General features: G+C 41.4%; 2 protein-coding genes and 1 long non-coding RNA gene across 9 annotated transcripts in view; 1 reads left to right on the top strand and 2 right to left on the bottom strand.

Moving 5' to 3' along the window:
* Positions 1–296: 296 nt before the first annotated feature.
* On the bottom strand, positions 297–6274 carry mlc1 (modulator of VRAC current 1). 6 transcript variants are annotated; one of them, XM_018664252.2, is made up of 12 exons: positions 5816–6274; positions 5093–5415; positions 4595–4684; positions 4346–4399; positions 4127–4228; positions 3885–3986; positions 3673–3744; positions 3468–3584; positions 3286–3342; positions 2073–2195; positions 1734–1895; positions 297–1432 (listed from the first exon to the last, which is right to left on the bottom strand). In XM_018664252.2, the coding sequence occupies exons 2-12, from the start codon at positions 5348–5350 to the stop codon at positions 1352–1354; spliced, it is 1218 nt and encodes a 405-aa protein (XP_018519768.1). In that variant the 5' UTR covers positions 5351–5415; positions 5816–6274; the 3' UTR covers positions 297–1351. The 6 variants fall into 6 exon arrangements, with proteins under 6 accessions (XP_018519768.1, XP_018519767.1, XP_018519766.1 ...); XM_018664251.2 differs by having other exon boundaries at positions 5093–5372; XM_018664250.2 differs by having other exon boundaries at positions 5093–5352; positions 5816–6272.
* A 4893-nt stretch (positions 6275–11167) lies between these two features.
* Positions 11168–15745, bottom strand: part of btbd11b (BTB (POZ) domain containing 11b) — a 65285-nt gene continuing 60707 nt past the window's right edge. For both annotated transcript variants that reach the window (XM_018664248.2, XM_018664249.2), the window contains 6 exons: positions 14220–14325; positions 13786–13888; positions 13120–13201; positions 12936–13004; positions 12651–12764; positions 11168–12559 (listed from right to left, as the gene is read on the bottom strand). In XM_018664248.2, the coding sequence (XP_018519764.1) occupies positions 12350–12559; positions 12651–12764; positions 12936–13004; positions 13120–13201; positions 13786–13888; positions 14220–14325 (684 nt within the window). In that variant the 3' untranslated portion in view covers positions 11168–12349. The remainder of the gene's footprint in view (positions 12560–12650; positions 12765–12935; positions 13005–13119; positions 13202–13785; positions 13889–14219; positions 14326–15745) is intronic.
* Positions 12693–13776, top strand: LOC108875368 (uncharacterized). The gene is made up of 3 exons (XR_001959862.2): positions 12693–12781; positions 13176–13268; positions 13476–13776. It is a non-coding gene; the product is annotated as an uncharacterized LOC108875368 (long non-coding RNA).

Here is a 15745-nt window from a genome sequence, read left to right as displayed (position 1 = left end):
TGTACTGGAAAACATGTTTCTAATTTTTTGTTGTCTCTTTGAACATGAGGGGGACAGAATGTCATTGAATTAACATGTCAGAGAGAGCAAAAACACATCATTGTAGGTAACACAAAAGTGGGCTTTATGACAGAGGACCTATATTGTTTTGCATTAGACTGTACAGGTGTACCCAATAAAGTGGTCATTTAGTACATGGTTGGAATTTTGGCAAACAAAACTGCCCAAACTGTTTGGAAATGCATTTAAGTCATTTAAGCTGAAACACCTATTATCTCCAATGAATGCCATGTCTGTTCAGTGTTTCAGTGATGTTTAATCAAGCAAGTAGCATTAAACAGCAAGAAAAAAAGAAACACCATACACACACCTCTACATGCAGTTGATGACAAAAATGTAAAATCTTCAGTTAAGACTCTTTACATGAGTTAATGTTATATTTCTGCTGTAATGGATCAGTTGTCTTGCAGCTGCTGCCACGTGGCTGCACACCAGAAAACACAAAGAGGCCTATTGCTGAACAAAATACAACTTACAGTCATCCAAGCACTAAGTCATAGTTCACTATTTGGAAAGAAAAACGGCAGAGAGTAGATTCTGCTACTTGAACACATTTCACAAGTTGTTTAAGGAGCTTGTGCATCTGTGCAAAGCTGACCTATAACTGTGGTTGTTTCAAAATGTCACCAGGCCATGACAGGTTGATACCTTAAATTACACTGACCCTGTGGCAGCTGATAAGGCACCACACGTGTAAAGAAAGAAAACAGCAAAAATGCATCTTTGCAGAGATACAGCATAAAAATGTACAAAAATGCAAAGGAACTTAAATGGTAACATGCACTGAGTTGAACATACTGACATGCATTGACATCATTTTACTGACAAAACTGCATCCATTAAATTCCAGAATGAATTCAAGTGTATGCATTCACTGTATAGAGCAAAGCTGAAAAAAAAACTCTTGTGCTTATTAAAGAACAGAGAAAGGTTCAATTCCCAGTCCAAACACTGGCACTCCTCACCACAGTAAGCAGGCAACAGTTATAAAAACCCAGAGAACAGACATGAAAGCAAAGTGCCCAGAGCATTATCTATGCAAATATCTTCACCAAAAACAAAAAACACATCCTATTCTCTGTTTTGTATTCTTTCAAATCTTCTCACTCTGGTTTCTCTCTCATCTTTCATCCTTTCTCCCCCCTCTCTTCTTTTCTCTGAATACATCTTTACAGCTTTTCCTCTTTTCTTCTTCTTCGGGATTGTACTCTTGTGCATGCAGCTTGCAGAATTTGTTGTATTCCTGTTTTTTCCACTTCTCATCAAACTTCACCATGTACTGCAGGACTGTTCATTGGGCCATTTGGACCACAACTGCCTTCCAGGCTCTGTCTTTGTCAAAATCCTGCGTTCCTGTGTTGGATGCTTGCTGCTGAGGGAGCAAAACAAGAAAAGGGAGAGGGAGAGAGACGGAGGAGTGTGGAAGGGGAAAGGTGACAAAAACACTGAGTAAATGATGTGTGAAGAACGAGCAGCACAATGTCATTTTACATGCGCGAGTAGCTCATTGATTTTTATGTTATCACAATAACATGCTATTTACATGAGCTATAGCTGGTGAGTCTAACATCGGAAATTAGATATTACCACATTCACAGATCTCTTGCTAGAAGTGGGGAGAGAGACAAGGAGAAGAAAAGACAGACAGGTTTGTCCACAACTCCTGCTTTTACCTGCCTCACCTCACAGTAATGGGTCATGCTGTCTTCACACTCTGGAGCCCCCATGCGGAGCTGACTCTTGTAGGAGGCACAGTGCACCACAGTGGCTGAAGTTAGAACTGCCTGCACCAGCAGCAGCACCATCAGAATCAGCAGCAGGATGTCATAGGATTGCTAGACCACACAGTTGCACGCATGCAGACAAAATTAGATTATTCTGGGTGAAATTTCTCTCAAGTCAATTTCACAGTTTTGCAGTTTTTATTTCTCATGAAAAAAAGGAGGTCAAGGCTAGAGACGTAAAAGCTGCACATTGCATACTGAGGTAAATTTTCACTTCACTAAGCTCACCTTGGCTGTAGGTACATCATGCAGAAAAATTTCAATAAAGCTGATCACACTACAAGAGAGGAAGCCTGAGGCTGAAAAGAGCAGCGGAGACGTCACACTGCTGATGGCAATCAGCACCTCCACCTGAGAAACACAAGGAGGAGAGGGGAAAAAAAGGAAATGAGAAGAAAGGGAGCAGAGAAAAAGGGAGGAAAAGTTTGCAGACCCCAAAGAAAAAAGAAATAAATCCAGTTTGTATAACTCAGAAATTTAGTTATGAATTATAAAGTTTATCCTTCCTCAGCAGAGTCATTCTAATTAACTTCCATAAAGTAATTAACTTTATTTACATAGCAGCGTTTAAGAGAAGAACATCTCAAAGTGCTTTGCAATAAATAAAAAAAGGCAACAGACAGATCAGTGGACCTTAGAGACTGCAGTAGATCTCTATTGTAGACTGGGACCTGACCATGCAGAGATCTATAAGTGATCACAATAATGAGTTGAACTGAGTTTAGTCAAGATGGTTGAGATACAGTGGATCTCAGTTTGAGTGCCTCTCAAATGAAAAACAAAAACAAAACATTAAATACGTAACATGTTGGTCGAGAGTTGATGCCTGGTCTATAATAACACCTAAATTTCAAAGGCATGACTTAATAGAAGAGGAAAGTAAAACTACTAGGAGACCTTGGGGTAGATCCAGAACACAGTGGAGAGATTATATATCTGATCTGGCCTGGGAACACCTTGGGATGCCCCAGGAGGAGCTGCTGGGGAGAGGGATGTCTGGACTACCTTGCTTAACCTTGACCCAACCCCAGATAAAATGGATGGATGGTTGCATGAAAAGAGAAGTAGACTATTGATTATTTTAGGAACAAAACTCAAACAGAAACACAAAACCTCTGTATTGTCAGCACTGAGCTTTAGGGAATTATGTGCCATTTAGGAAGAATTTAAGACTGACACTGACGACATATACAAAACAAAATAGGACCCAGGACAGAACCTTGGAGCACACCACAATATAGAGTTTCAGATGAATGTTGCCAATAGCAACTGGGAAACTCCTATCTGAGAGGAAGGAGAAGCACTGCAGGGCTGAACCAGACATATCCACACTACTTAAGTCTGTCATTTAGGATACTGTGATTTACAGTGTCAAATGCGACCCTCAGAACAGTAGCAAAACAGAGCACTCTCCTGCCTCAGAATATTCTCTTGTACTCACCAGGCATTTATTGGGGTATTCTGACACAACATGGCTCGCAATAGCACTGGGGAAACACTGCAAAGGATTAAAGATCAGACACAAAGTTATGTGATAAGACCCATGATGGATGGATTTGACTTATCATTCTGAGCTGCAACCTCTGTCATAATGAAAAGTAAGCTTTAGTAAGTAAAACTTACAGCCACAAGGATCCAGAAAAATGTAACAGACAAGTAGGGACCTGGTAGCAAAGCATCCATGTTGAGGGCAATAATACCTCCAAATACAGCAGAGATTCCCACGATAACTTCGATCACCTATTAGAGACACTTTTCATTGATTGATAAATAGACATATTGGGACCAGACTGTTACATCATATGCAGAGAAACTGAAAACAACTCACAGAATATGCCTTAAGGAGTCGAGTGGGGAACACTGCAGGCGTTATAACCACAGGTCTGTCATATGTCCCTGACTGGAAGATGGATGGAGAGATTGAAAGGAGTTAGGATGGAAAAGTGAAAGCTAGAGGGAGAGCAAGAGGGGAGAGACATCAGAGAGGGGAACAAAAGAAATCTATCACACTCACACACACACACACACACACATGCACACCTTCCTGTGGCAGCAGCAGTCCTCTGCAGAGCGGGCTGACAGGATGACAGTACTAGCCATCAAAACCTCCAGCAAAATCATCAAGATGAGGTTAAAGTTGATCTGAGAACAGGCAAAGCAGGAGGGGGAGGTGAGATACAATCGCAGAAGACTGAAGAAATGAAACAGAGAAAAGTGCTTTATTCCTAAGAATAATTTGATATGCAACTAAGTGATTGGTCATGTTACTATGATGGATTTACATTGACAGCAGAGGGGTTCAGGACCAGTTTACAACCAAACCAAACCAGGCAGGTGGTTGTTACAGCAAATGTTGACACATAAACCACCTGGAAATCTGACACCTTGAAGAAAACAAGAAGTCACAAGACTTGCATTAGTATCTAGCATGGATTGTCTCAGAGAAATTCAATTTCTCATAATTATCTCCGCAGCCTTTGGTGGGTTCATTGTTTACTCACTGCAACATGTCTGTTCTTGGCAATGGCAAAACTAGCAATGGCTGCAGGGAGACCCTGTGAAGAACAACAAATGAGCAGATGCATTTATCCATTTAGCAGATGCTGTTAGAAAATTATGTGTTGCTGGCATTTTAAGGTGACAGTTGAATCTAAACAATGTGCATCAACTCATTAAACTAGGGTAAAGGTAGAGAGGCAATATCAGCATGTAAATGTGACTGAAATTATGCTTGAATGATGGCCACTCACAGAGCCTGCAGCGCAGCGCAGGTAGTCCATGGCAACAGGAAACACATTTCCCAGGTACAGAGAGAAACCAGATGTGATGAGCAGACTGCCCTGAGGACACACACAGACACAGGCATGCATGCACAAATACAGATACTCAAATATGCATTCAACAGGTGAGGCTGCAAAAGGACACTCATACTGATGCACACAAACATTTAGAAAATACAGAAATCTGAAGTAATACAATACACATGTCCAAAGATAAACTGCTCACATTTGAAATACTGACAGGGAGTAACCTCATCACATCCATGTGATGTTGTGTGTTTCTTCTTGTTTAAATGTGGAGGGACAAAACAAGATTTCTTGTCATCATCTCACTCAAATTTTCAAGACTGGGAATACACTCTCACCAGAAAACCATTGCCCCAATCTTTTAAGTTTGTGTGTTATGGACTAAAAAGGTAAATCCTGTAGTGTGCCTCCTTTGTAACTCTCCCTGACCATTTTTCTCACCCCTATGAGGACACTGTAGAGCCAGGCCCTGTAGCTGAAGCAGGGGTGCTTTAGAGGCTCCGGCTGGGCCAGCTGCAGGTCACTGGCCCTCACGTCCACCGTGTAGCTGTCCCGCTCGAGTCTATCCCGCTCCCCCCTCTCTGGCCTTCTTTCCGCTCCCCTGTCGCCCCGTCGTCCTAGTGTCCCGCTGCCTCTTTCCAGAGTGGGCATGTGGCTGTAGGTGAACTCCTCTCTGGCTGACATCTCCTCACACTGCATCTCTGAAACAAGTGGTGAATAACTTTGGACAAGATCGGGGAAACAACCAGTGAGGATTACAGCCTCTGTGAAAGTTTAAAAAAAAAAATCCAACAGTGAAATTTCAGAGATGAAGGAGCTACAAAGGAGATTTGACTAAATTTGCTTCAGGGTGGGCAGTGATTAGAGAGCTATGTTTGCCCTTTCACCTAATTTCAGCATATTTCCTCACGGTTAGTATCATCAACAAGAGGCCCAATGAGATTATTTTATAATGAAGATGGAAATCAGAGTACTCCGACATGGAAGTTCAGGAAGAAAAATCGATAAAAAGTGCATCAAACTAAAAGAAATGAGCCATTAGGCTAATTATCGTGCAGTATCACAAAAACAACCCCCTCCTTTTTGTTTGCTCAGGCCAAGAGGGGAGCACGTATTCCATCTTTCACTGGCTTCTTTTTCACATGTTGCTTCGTCCACACTCACCTGTTGTTGAGTCTCTTGCAGAATCACCCCCAAAATATTGTCCAACAAAGGTGTCCTTCAGGGACTGAGATCAAACCACCACATGCAACACAGCTTCTATTTGTCTGCAGCTCCTTCTGTTCCCCATTTCTCTCTCCCTTACACTCACTTTCACCCCCACTCTCCTCCTCTTTTTTCTCTCTCTCTCCCTCTCTCTCTTTTTCTCTCTGTCTGTTTACTCGACGTTTCTCAGACACAGTTCTGAAAAGTTTTTTTTTTTTTTGAGTCCCTCAAAGCGTGGAGCTAAAACACATGGCCCTTGTGTTGCCAGCCTACTTTGTGCCAAAGGGAGAGCGCCTGTGCATGACAACAAGGGGAGGACGAAGGGGCTCCCGCTGGGGGCAGATTTAGCAGGGCAAACACCCTTTTTACCCTCCCATTTGCTCTCTCACACGCGCACACACACACACACACACACACACACACACACACACAGACAACACACACATGCACATCAACCCACTCACAAGACTGAACAATAGAAGTTTCAGAACTGTGTCTCATGACAACACACAAAGTTATGTGTTTAGAAATTCCACTTAATGGCAAGAGAAGTGAAGGAAAGAGAAAATCACACAAATCCCACCATGTGCTGTGTCAAACAGTTGGTTTTGTCATTATATAGTTGAATGTGTCCCCCTGTGGAGCTCCCCTCACGACTTCCCTTGGGGTTACTTAGCGCTCTACTTGCAGTTCACAGCCCAGTAAATTAAGATGCCCAGCAGTGCTTTAGAAAAAGTAGCAACAGAGACATTTCTATGCCTTAATCACTTGGCCTCTTGTCTGACACAGCTAATCTGATGATGGATATTTTTTTTGCTGCTTCAAATCAGAATCTCCCTACTTCTCATTCAAGAGTAGATCCTATTGGATGACGACATCTTGTGAGTGTAGGTACATTGTGTCAGTTGAAGCATGTACATGTATGTGCACCTCAAGATTCCATTCAGTCTTTAACACTGTGGAGCATTCTCAGCTCAACATTGTTGCTCGGCGGTGGTAACCATGGCGACTCCTTAACAACTGCTGTCACCCCGTCCCTCGCCATTCTACTTTCTCCGCCCCACACACACACACACACACACACACACACACACAGCAAATAACGCACACACTCAAAAGGGAGAAAGGTATATTGCAACAGTTCTCTGGAGACATTAAAGAGAATCGGAGCAACACTGATTAGATGAGACACAGTTCAATATCTTAGAATGTGCAATATTAGAAAAAGTCTGTCTTGACTGGATTGTTTACTCCCAGTGATTTGATTGTGAGAGTTTACCATTTCATAAACATCTAAAAAAAATCCCTGGGCCAAACAAACCCATTCTGCTGCCCCTGACATTTGTGTCACGCAAAGAAAAATGAATATTAGTATCATGTTTGGCACTTGGGTTTCACTGGAGCAGGCTGGCACAGGGCCTGGGGCAAAAATAACTCATTAAAAATAAATGTTATCTAATGGAATTATGAATCTCTTGACAGCGATTTGAAATCAATAGAAATTGCATGGCTGCATGAGAAGTGGCAGATGAATTCTCTTCAGCTGCATCTCACTGACAGCAGCAGTGCAGAGTGACCACACAAACGGTGGTCACTGTTTTGCTTTTACTTTCTTTTGCAAGAGAGTGGACTTGAAGAGAACAAGGCTAGATCTGTTTTCTCTGCATGGCTTTGATTCTCTGTTTCCTTCTTTTTACTGGTGTATGTTTTAGATCTGATTGCTTTTTTCCCCTCTGATTTTCTTTACACCTGTCGGTCTGTCTGACTCTGTGACAACCCTTTTACAGCTCCAGCTCTCTGAGCTTCCAACTACAAATAATCTGGAACGTGCTCTACTAGAAACTGAAATAACAGACATTTTACCATATGTGTATGGAGCTCCAAAACTGACAAAAGTGTGTGTGTGTGTGTGTGTGTGTTAGTATGTGTATGTCTTTTGCTTTGTAGGTGCCAAGGGATACAATAGTAATGCAGAAAAGGAATACAGAAAAATGTCTGTGTTTAACAAAAAAAGTCAGATATCTAAAATAATATAAAAAAACACACTTTTGCAATAGATCACAGTCTTTTCTTTGTTTTACACAGAAGGTTTTACCTGAGTGAAAATGAATCAGTACAACTTTGGTCTGAGTAGCATGTTGATACAAATTGTACAAATCTGACAGATTATTATTATTTTTTTGTTTTTTTTTTTGTTTTTTTTGTTTGTTTTTGTTTTTGTTTGTTTGTTTGTTCTTTTTGTTTCTTTGATTGTTTAGTTACAATCAAGGAAGTGGGAGAAACCGGAGTACCCGGAGAAAACCCGTGCCACCAAAGTAGACAGAGTGTAAACTCAAAAGCTAAAGACAGGGAATTTTGAATCCCTGCCTTTTAGTTATGAGGTCACACCACTGACCATTGAGGTGACACCCAATAATGTCCATTCTATTTGCAGAAGACTTTCCGCACAGAGGAGAAGAACCTGCGGATGGTGCTAAATCTTTTTGGTGGTGTCATTAGGTGATGTTTGAAAGCATGGACAATGTATGCTTCAATTACTGGGAGCTCCAAATCAAGTTCAATCAGCACAACCTGTGGAGAGTGCCAGGGTTTGCACACGCTGTTGAAAACAATCTTGTCAAGGTTTTTTATTGTTTTTTGGGTAATATTAAAATCTTCATCCTCGACTTCAAGCCATATTTTTTCAAACAGCCGTCTTATGATGGTTTCTGGGTTTGTGGCAGTGTATCTCAAATTTGCTTTTCTATAAACCCGTGAAACCAGCTTCTCAACAATGATCCTGATAGACATTTTGTTTCTTTCCATCTTTGCTCTTAGATCTTCCTCATATTTGTCGCATTGCAAAGGCACTTCAGGCCCAACATCTGTGACCTCTGGTGTTGATACCTTTGACTCAGCTTCTGCTAGAGCGAGTGTCGTCACCCTGTTAGCGTAAGTGTCAGCCATAGTGTGAAGCCACCACCTCGTTAGTCCAAGGAAACGCCACACTTTGTCCGCTATTTCAGCAGAAATAACAGCACGTGGTGCTCTAACAGCCACCCTCATTCTAGATGAGGCCCTCCCACTTGATTCTGAGATAGGCTTAGACTGCATTTCATCCACGTAATCACTGAGGAAATCACTAAGCTCTTCTGCAAACTCCTTAGCTTCACCGTTGTGAAGATCCTCTGCCCACTTGGTGTCAAAAGTGTCATCCTTTTCTTGCTGTGTTTCACTCCCTCCTGATTTAAGCAGAGAGTCAACACCAGCCACAAAAGACTGCATTGACTGCCTGCTTTCAACAGTGGAGTTGTTGAAGAATCTGGTCTTCAGTTGTGCCACAATTCGATAAATCGATGCTTGGGCAAACTGATTGGCAAAGAAGGTCTTAATCTTTCCCTGCACTTTGTTCAGAGAAAATTTCTGCTTGGGTGTTCTTGGAGCAGCTCTCTCTTCAAAACTCTGAACTTCATCAACAATTATCTCGGCAATGTCATCTCCAACAATTTTAATTTCCAGAGAGGAGTCAGATTCCCACTGTTTATATTCATGGTCTGACATGTCATCCAGCAAAGGTTCAGTGAGTCCTCTGACCTCTTTCTTAATAATTTCTTGGACAGTTTCAGATGTTGAAGCAACAAATATGTCCCTGTCCTCTGTTGAGCCTTTGGAGACTCTGTCCTGGGATTTTATCTTGAAAGATTTAGCTGATGATCGACGGCGATTATCACTACTTTTTGAATCCAAATCCTCTTCAGTGTCCATTTGTGTGGGGGTGTACACACTTTTCTTGCTGCGTGATCGAGATATGCAGCCTGCAGTCATCTTAGCCATACATTTTTTGATCATTGTGGTGGCATGACGAATCATAGCGCTAAGTCTCCCTGGGTTAGTGAAACCTAGCTTTACTACAGGCCCCTCACTGCCCACTCTGGAGAGGGCAGAGTTCACTCTATCTGTAACTTCTTTAACAATCAGCTCCATCAGTTGCTTGGAGCTGACAGTGCTGATCTCCTCTTCAACTTCCAGAACCTGAGCAAAGGTCCGAGGAAGTGTGTCGCCCACACTGGACAGCACACATGTCTCAGACACAGCCTCATCTGTTCTGTTAAAAGCCTTCACGAGAACTTTTGACAATTCTAATATTATGTCCAAAAGAAACTCTGCCAGTGCGGTTCGTGTCTCATCATCAGGATTACCTGATTTCAAACTCTCACACTGTTCTGATGTTATCCTCTTAAAAAATGATTCGACAATGGGCCGCAGAGTTTCCACGCTAACCCCAAATGTCTCCTCTGTTTGTGCACTCTCTGTATCTCTGTTCATGGTGATTGGTGCTGATTGAGAATTCTGTTTTCTAGAAATGGCGGTTGGTGTTGTCTTACGATTGATAATCGATGCTGTGTGTTTTCCAACTTCTCTGTTTTTAACAGACTAAGATAGAATGTTTCCTTCCTATACCTCTGATGTCATAAGCGTGTGATGTCATACAGATAAAAGGAAAGAATTCCAGATGCTTAGCAACAGTTGCTTAGCAACAGTTGTTTAGCAACTGTTTGGTTTGGTTTGGTTTTGTTTGGTTTTGTTTGGGCAATATAGACAGCAAACTTTTGCAAAAGTCTCAGAGATTAATAAATCTTTTTTAAACTGGACATTTAAAAAGGCTGCATCACGTGTTGGAGAGCAGAGCAATGGAGACGCTCACCATCCTCACTTCATAATTCAGCTCTCAGTCTGTCTCCTGAAGCCAGTTCATGCAGCTCTATTCTGGAGGCAGGTAGGGATGCTCTGCCCTCCTTCTTTCTACTCTACGCCTCAGTGATCACGCAAAATAATGATTATCAGTAAGCGTCTGAAATTTGCCTACTATTGACTAAACTACTGTTTGGTGAATGAATGATATCAGATACAAACAAAGTGAACTAGCTAACTTTGTTTGACTTACTTGCCAAACGAAATGCTTTAGGTATGTGAGAATAGTTTATGACATAATGCTACAACAATATGCAGTACAGTATATGGATAACTGAAGTCTCATTCATTACTTTCATTATGACATTTTGTCAGTTTTTGGGCCCCATACGTAAGTCTGCTGTGAATAAAGTTGTCATTGATTTCAGGCTATTTGCCCAGGACTGCACTGGCTTGTGTGCAGTTGGGTGTCACATTAAACCCCCTCCCAGCTGAGATCTAACCTTTCGACTGTGGAGAACAAAATAACAACAGGATACCCTACAAAATTTCACATCAAACAAAATAATAGATGTCCCCTCACGGGTTGTTTTTGAGCCAGAGACTGCATCAGTAGAATCTAAGAGCAGATTCACAGCATTCTTTATATTAATCTTTATAGAGGAAAGATATATCAAGTCACACATATACAAGTCATGTGTTTTCACAATCCTCCCTGGAGAACAGCTGACAGCATTTGTTCCCAGTTTTAGGACTAAACAGGCCTGGAGCCTCTCACGCACAAAATGACAACACTATTTGACTGCTACACATTTATCATGACCCATGCTGATGACTATTGTCACCCAGGTGTGAAAGCAGCTCCTCAGTGTAATCTTCCAATAGTTCAAGCGGAAAAACCAAAACACAGTCATCCCTCTGACATGCAACATTTAAACACAGATATTTAAAAGATGAGCTTTTTGTTTTTACAGCGAAATCCAACAGTAACACACATGAGAAAACATCTGTGGAAATATACATTAACTTACATTATCAATAGCTCTGTTTCTTTATGAACAATATGTACACAGTAGCAGAGGAAGGAAAAGTCCTCTTTCCCACCCAGCTGCTCAAAGTCCGCTGATGAAAGTCCCCCTTTTTCTTGCAACAGTCACATTACAGGTACCTGTCAGCTGTTTTACTTGTTTGGCTTTAAGAAGTAATCCGTACAGATAATGCTAAGTAACTGACAAATATACAAATTAATCAATCTGTACAGGTCCAGGTGTTTAAGCAAATAATCATAATATGAGGCAGCAGTTCTTCCTCCAATCCAGGAAGACACACACTGATGGCTTATCACATTACGCTGAGGTTGTTCATCATCTGAATACACAGAGCTATGTATTCAGATGCTTTGACTGTAGCTGTTTGCATCTCTTCCTCTGAGTTTCTGAAGTCCTATCTGATCCCTTCAGATTGACATGTGACACGCATAGAGAACTACTTAGCTGTGAAATTCCTGCTGGACAAGGGACATTGTTACAGTAATGGATGTTATTGGCAAATCTTAGCATAATACAGCTATTCATGACAGTCATTGTATGTTAATTCATAGTAGACAGAAATCAACAAGGCAGACACACAGACTGGTAACCATCTGTGCTAAGATAACAAGAAGCATATTAGCATCTTATGAGCTTCACAGAGACAAAGATCGTGACTGGACAGTCCTATTTCTCTCTTTCACTTGAAATAATCTCTAGACACATCTCAAAACAGTGTCATGACTCTGATTTTGCTCTAATAAATATTCCTGTGTTCCCAGGAGTCAGGAGATCAGACAATGGATCCCTTGGAGGAGGACAGGTGGATGGATTGGATGCGGGTGGCCAGGGTTTTCTCCAGGTCTTGTAGGATGTCGCAGCCAGGACTGTCTGGAGCTGCGTCGTAAAGCAGCTGCTTGAACGGTTCCAACTCAATCAGGATGACCATGTTCTTCAGGAAGTAACCCTCTATATAGGACGCCAAGTCTGGAGCATCAAGAAACTGTTCGGAAAAAGGGAGAGAAGGTTGTTTTTGCACACTGAAAATGCAAGACTTTCTGTGCATTAATGAGGATTTTGAATCCTGGTTGCACCTTGGTGTGGTTGTAGATCTCTACACAAGTGTCTGTGTTGATATTCTTGGAGCAGATAATTTCGCAGTGTCTCTGTAGCGCCTCCAGCTGGAAAAATTTGGCTGCAGACAGAAGCTGCAACAAAACCACAGGTAATTAATCTTACAATGAATTACTTATACTTGATAATAGATGATTGATTAAATTAAACTGGTTCAATATCCATGGTGAACCTTGAGATTATATATATATAAATATATAAAATAACTTCCAGGACTGCAGTGAAAACCAGAATAAAGACCTAACCTCCATAACATCAGTGTTCCTGATGTGCAGAGCTTCTGTCCCCCCACAGTAAAGATACTGCATCACCAGCTGAAATTAAAATCACACATTATACAGCTCCCATACAAAGATATAGTGTACATTTATAAAGTGGAGTATGTGGTTCAGATGTAATTTAAAAGTGTGTTGTTTAAAGGAATATTACCTGAAAAATGTGATATTTGACATTACTGATTTCAATGCATGTGTTTTCACCACAAGGTCTGTTTGCTAGAAGAGATTTGAACCTTGAGAGGAAGAAAAAACAGACATAAGAGGAATTACAGGATAAAACTCACTATAGTTCAGTCTAAGGTATTTTATTTTTATCATGTTTCTAACATTCTGTGAATGGAATAAATCCTAATAATACAGTATACAGCAGCTTATTGCTGCTAGGTAGAAAATAATAAGCCTTGAATAAACTATACAGTAATGGGTTAGTGATAATAACTAATTTGATGTTTTCTCTGAGGACACAATGTTGACAACACATTTGAGTGATGTGTCATTTCTCTTCAGTCACTTCATGACAGGACTGAGTGTCAATGTAACATGACACAGGAGTGAAATGGACATCCTGCCCCAGCGGCAGAAAAAACAGTTTCATTTCAGCAGGAAGAAATGTACGGTACTGAAATCATATCTTGGCAGCATATCTACACAACATGTTGAGTGTTTGGTAATTTCAGTATGAATTTATTTATCTTTTCATATTAAAATGTACACAAATACACAATTGTGTTCATATGTGACAATAAACAGAAAAATCTTACTACATCTACAAATTGTACTGTACTGATCTATTTTGAAAAATGATGCACACAAGTACCTGTTGGAGGCTGTGAAGAGCAGGACTTTGTGGGCGTAAAAAGGCTTCCCCTCCACCAGAAAGGTCACATCTGACATCTCTTTATTGTTCAGGAAGTGAGGATCTGAAAGACGAATGGCCAGAAAAACTTGATGTTTTTCTGATAATCATAAAAAAACAAAAAAACAAATGGGGTGTACAACTTAGACTTACTACCATCAGTAGAGTATATTAACTTTTTTTTTTTTTTTTACAATTTCTGTTCCACTCTTTGAACACTAGATGGCATTATGTGCATTTTACATTTACATTACACTGTGTGTGATACAAACAGCTGGCTCAAAAAACTACATCAAACTAGTGCTTTTATGCTGCCTTAGTGCTGTATTTTGTACATTGTTAAGCAGTGTAGATTTTATAGTGATAAAAATAAAATGACAAAGACAGGGTCTCACCCAGGCGTGACGACTGCTTCCTCTTGATCTCTGTCAGTTTGGGAATGGGGTAAGGGCCATAACACTGGGTGAAGATGGCAGACAGCTGCTGGCTGATCACTTCATTCTGACAAAACACAGACAGAGGAGCAAAACATCAGAGGGCGAGGAAGGCTGCTTGGGTGGTCGGGCGCTCAGCTCTGCAGGTCTGCTTATGAGTGCAACATTCAGGAGTCCATGTTATGCAAGAACACCAGCACATCCTGTAACGCTCCTCTCCTACACAAATATCTCCCGATGCAATTACCAGCACAGTGAGAGAGGTTAAACTTCTGCAGTCTTTCTATCTCACACCTTTGAAGGGGGATCAGATGAATATCAGGACTTGTTTCTTACACCCCCAGTTCCTCAGAGATTACTGTAAAGAGGAACTTCTATGACAGGCCTATTTACTGTAGGAGTGTGAGAAAGACAGGAGGACAAGATTGAGATCTTCATACCCTTACACCTAACTTTTCACTTGTGTGTGCATGTGTGGTGCTAAAACCGAGGGAGAAAGGAGGGGCAGTGCCATTCAGATGCAGCAGCGGTGCGCAACACTACAAGCCCCACATGTGCAGTCAGGCTGCTTGCTCTTACTGAAGCGTGACACCAACAAACAGCTATTAACAGGCGCCTGTTCCACCAGGAACAAATATGCATTTCTGCAACTTCCTTACAATTTACCAGCCAGAAACACTGTGTGACAGTGATAGACAGATAGACTAGACAGCAAATTACGTGGCGGAGGCAAGATCAATGGCCTGTACATTGATGTCTCCAGTCCTCATGGTGGGGCAAACAGTGTCAGGGGTCCCTGAGGCCCTCATAGAGATGAGGGTCACTGACCCCTCCATACATTAGCCAAGACGCAGACAGGGACTGACACTGCAGCACTGCCAGAATGGGATGTACATGCATGTGAGTCTCTGCAGGTCTGTTTATGTGTTTTATTTATGCAAGTGTGTGTGTGTGTGTGTGTGTGTGTGTGTGTGTACACCCACTGCAGTGATTTTTTCTCTCATATCAGCAATGACAGCAAAACTCATCATGGTAGCAGGGCAGTACTAAGCCAGGGCAAAGTAGACAAAACAAACAGAGGTGCCAGATGGGACAATGACATGCTGGTTTAGATCTGATATAACTTACCAAGGGGATCGTGAGGCTAAGTAGTGAGACAAGGCCCTGATGTAATGAGCAGCAACAGAAAGGAGCGGGGGAGCATATCATAAATCATTATCATTTTGAGGTAATTGATATTGAGTAAGCCTCTGGGGTTCTGTCAGTCTCTGTGAAGCTGATGACCTGACTACCTAATAACAATCACATGAAAAGGAGGAAAAGAGGAGGGATGCTGTGGCTCAGTAAACACAGTGGGCGCATTTGAAAGGCAAGGATTTTTGATTTTAAAGGCAGAGATCAAAATGGAGCTTTGGGGAAGTTCTGTTCTCACAGCAATGATCAGAGTAGCACCTGGAAAAAATTAATTCCAATGTGATTTAACAGGT

This window comes from Lates calcarifer, linkage group LG10 (genome assembly GCF_001640805.2).
Source record: "Lates calcarifer isolate ASB-BC8 linkage group LG10, TLL_Latcal_v3, whole genome shotgun sequence".
Lineage (NCBI taxonomy): Eukaryota > Metazoa > Chordata > Actinopteri > Centropomidae > Lates > Lates calcarifer.
Note: the sequence above shows the minus strand (reverse complement) of the source record. Positions and strands in the feature narration are given on the sequence as shown.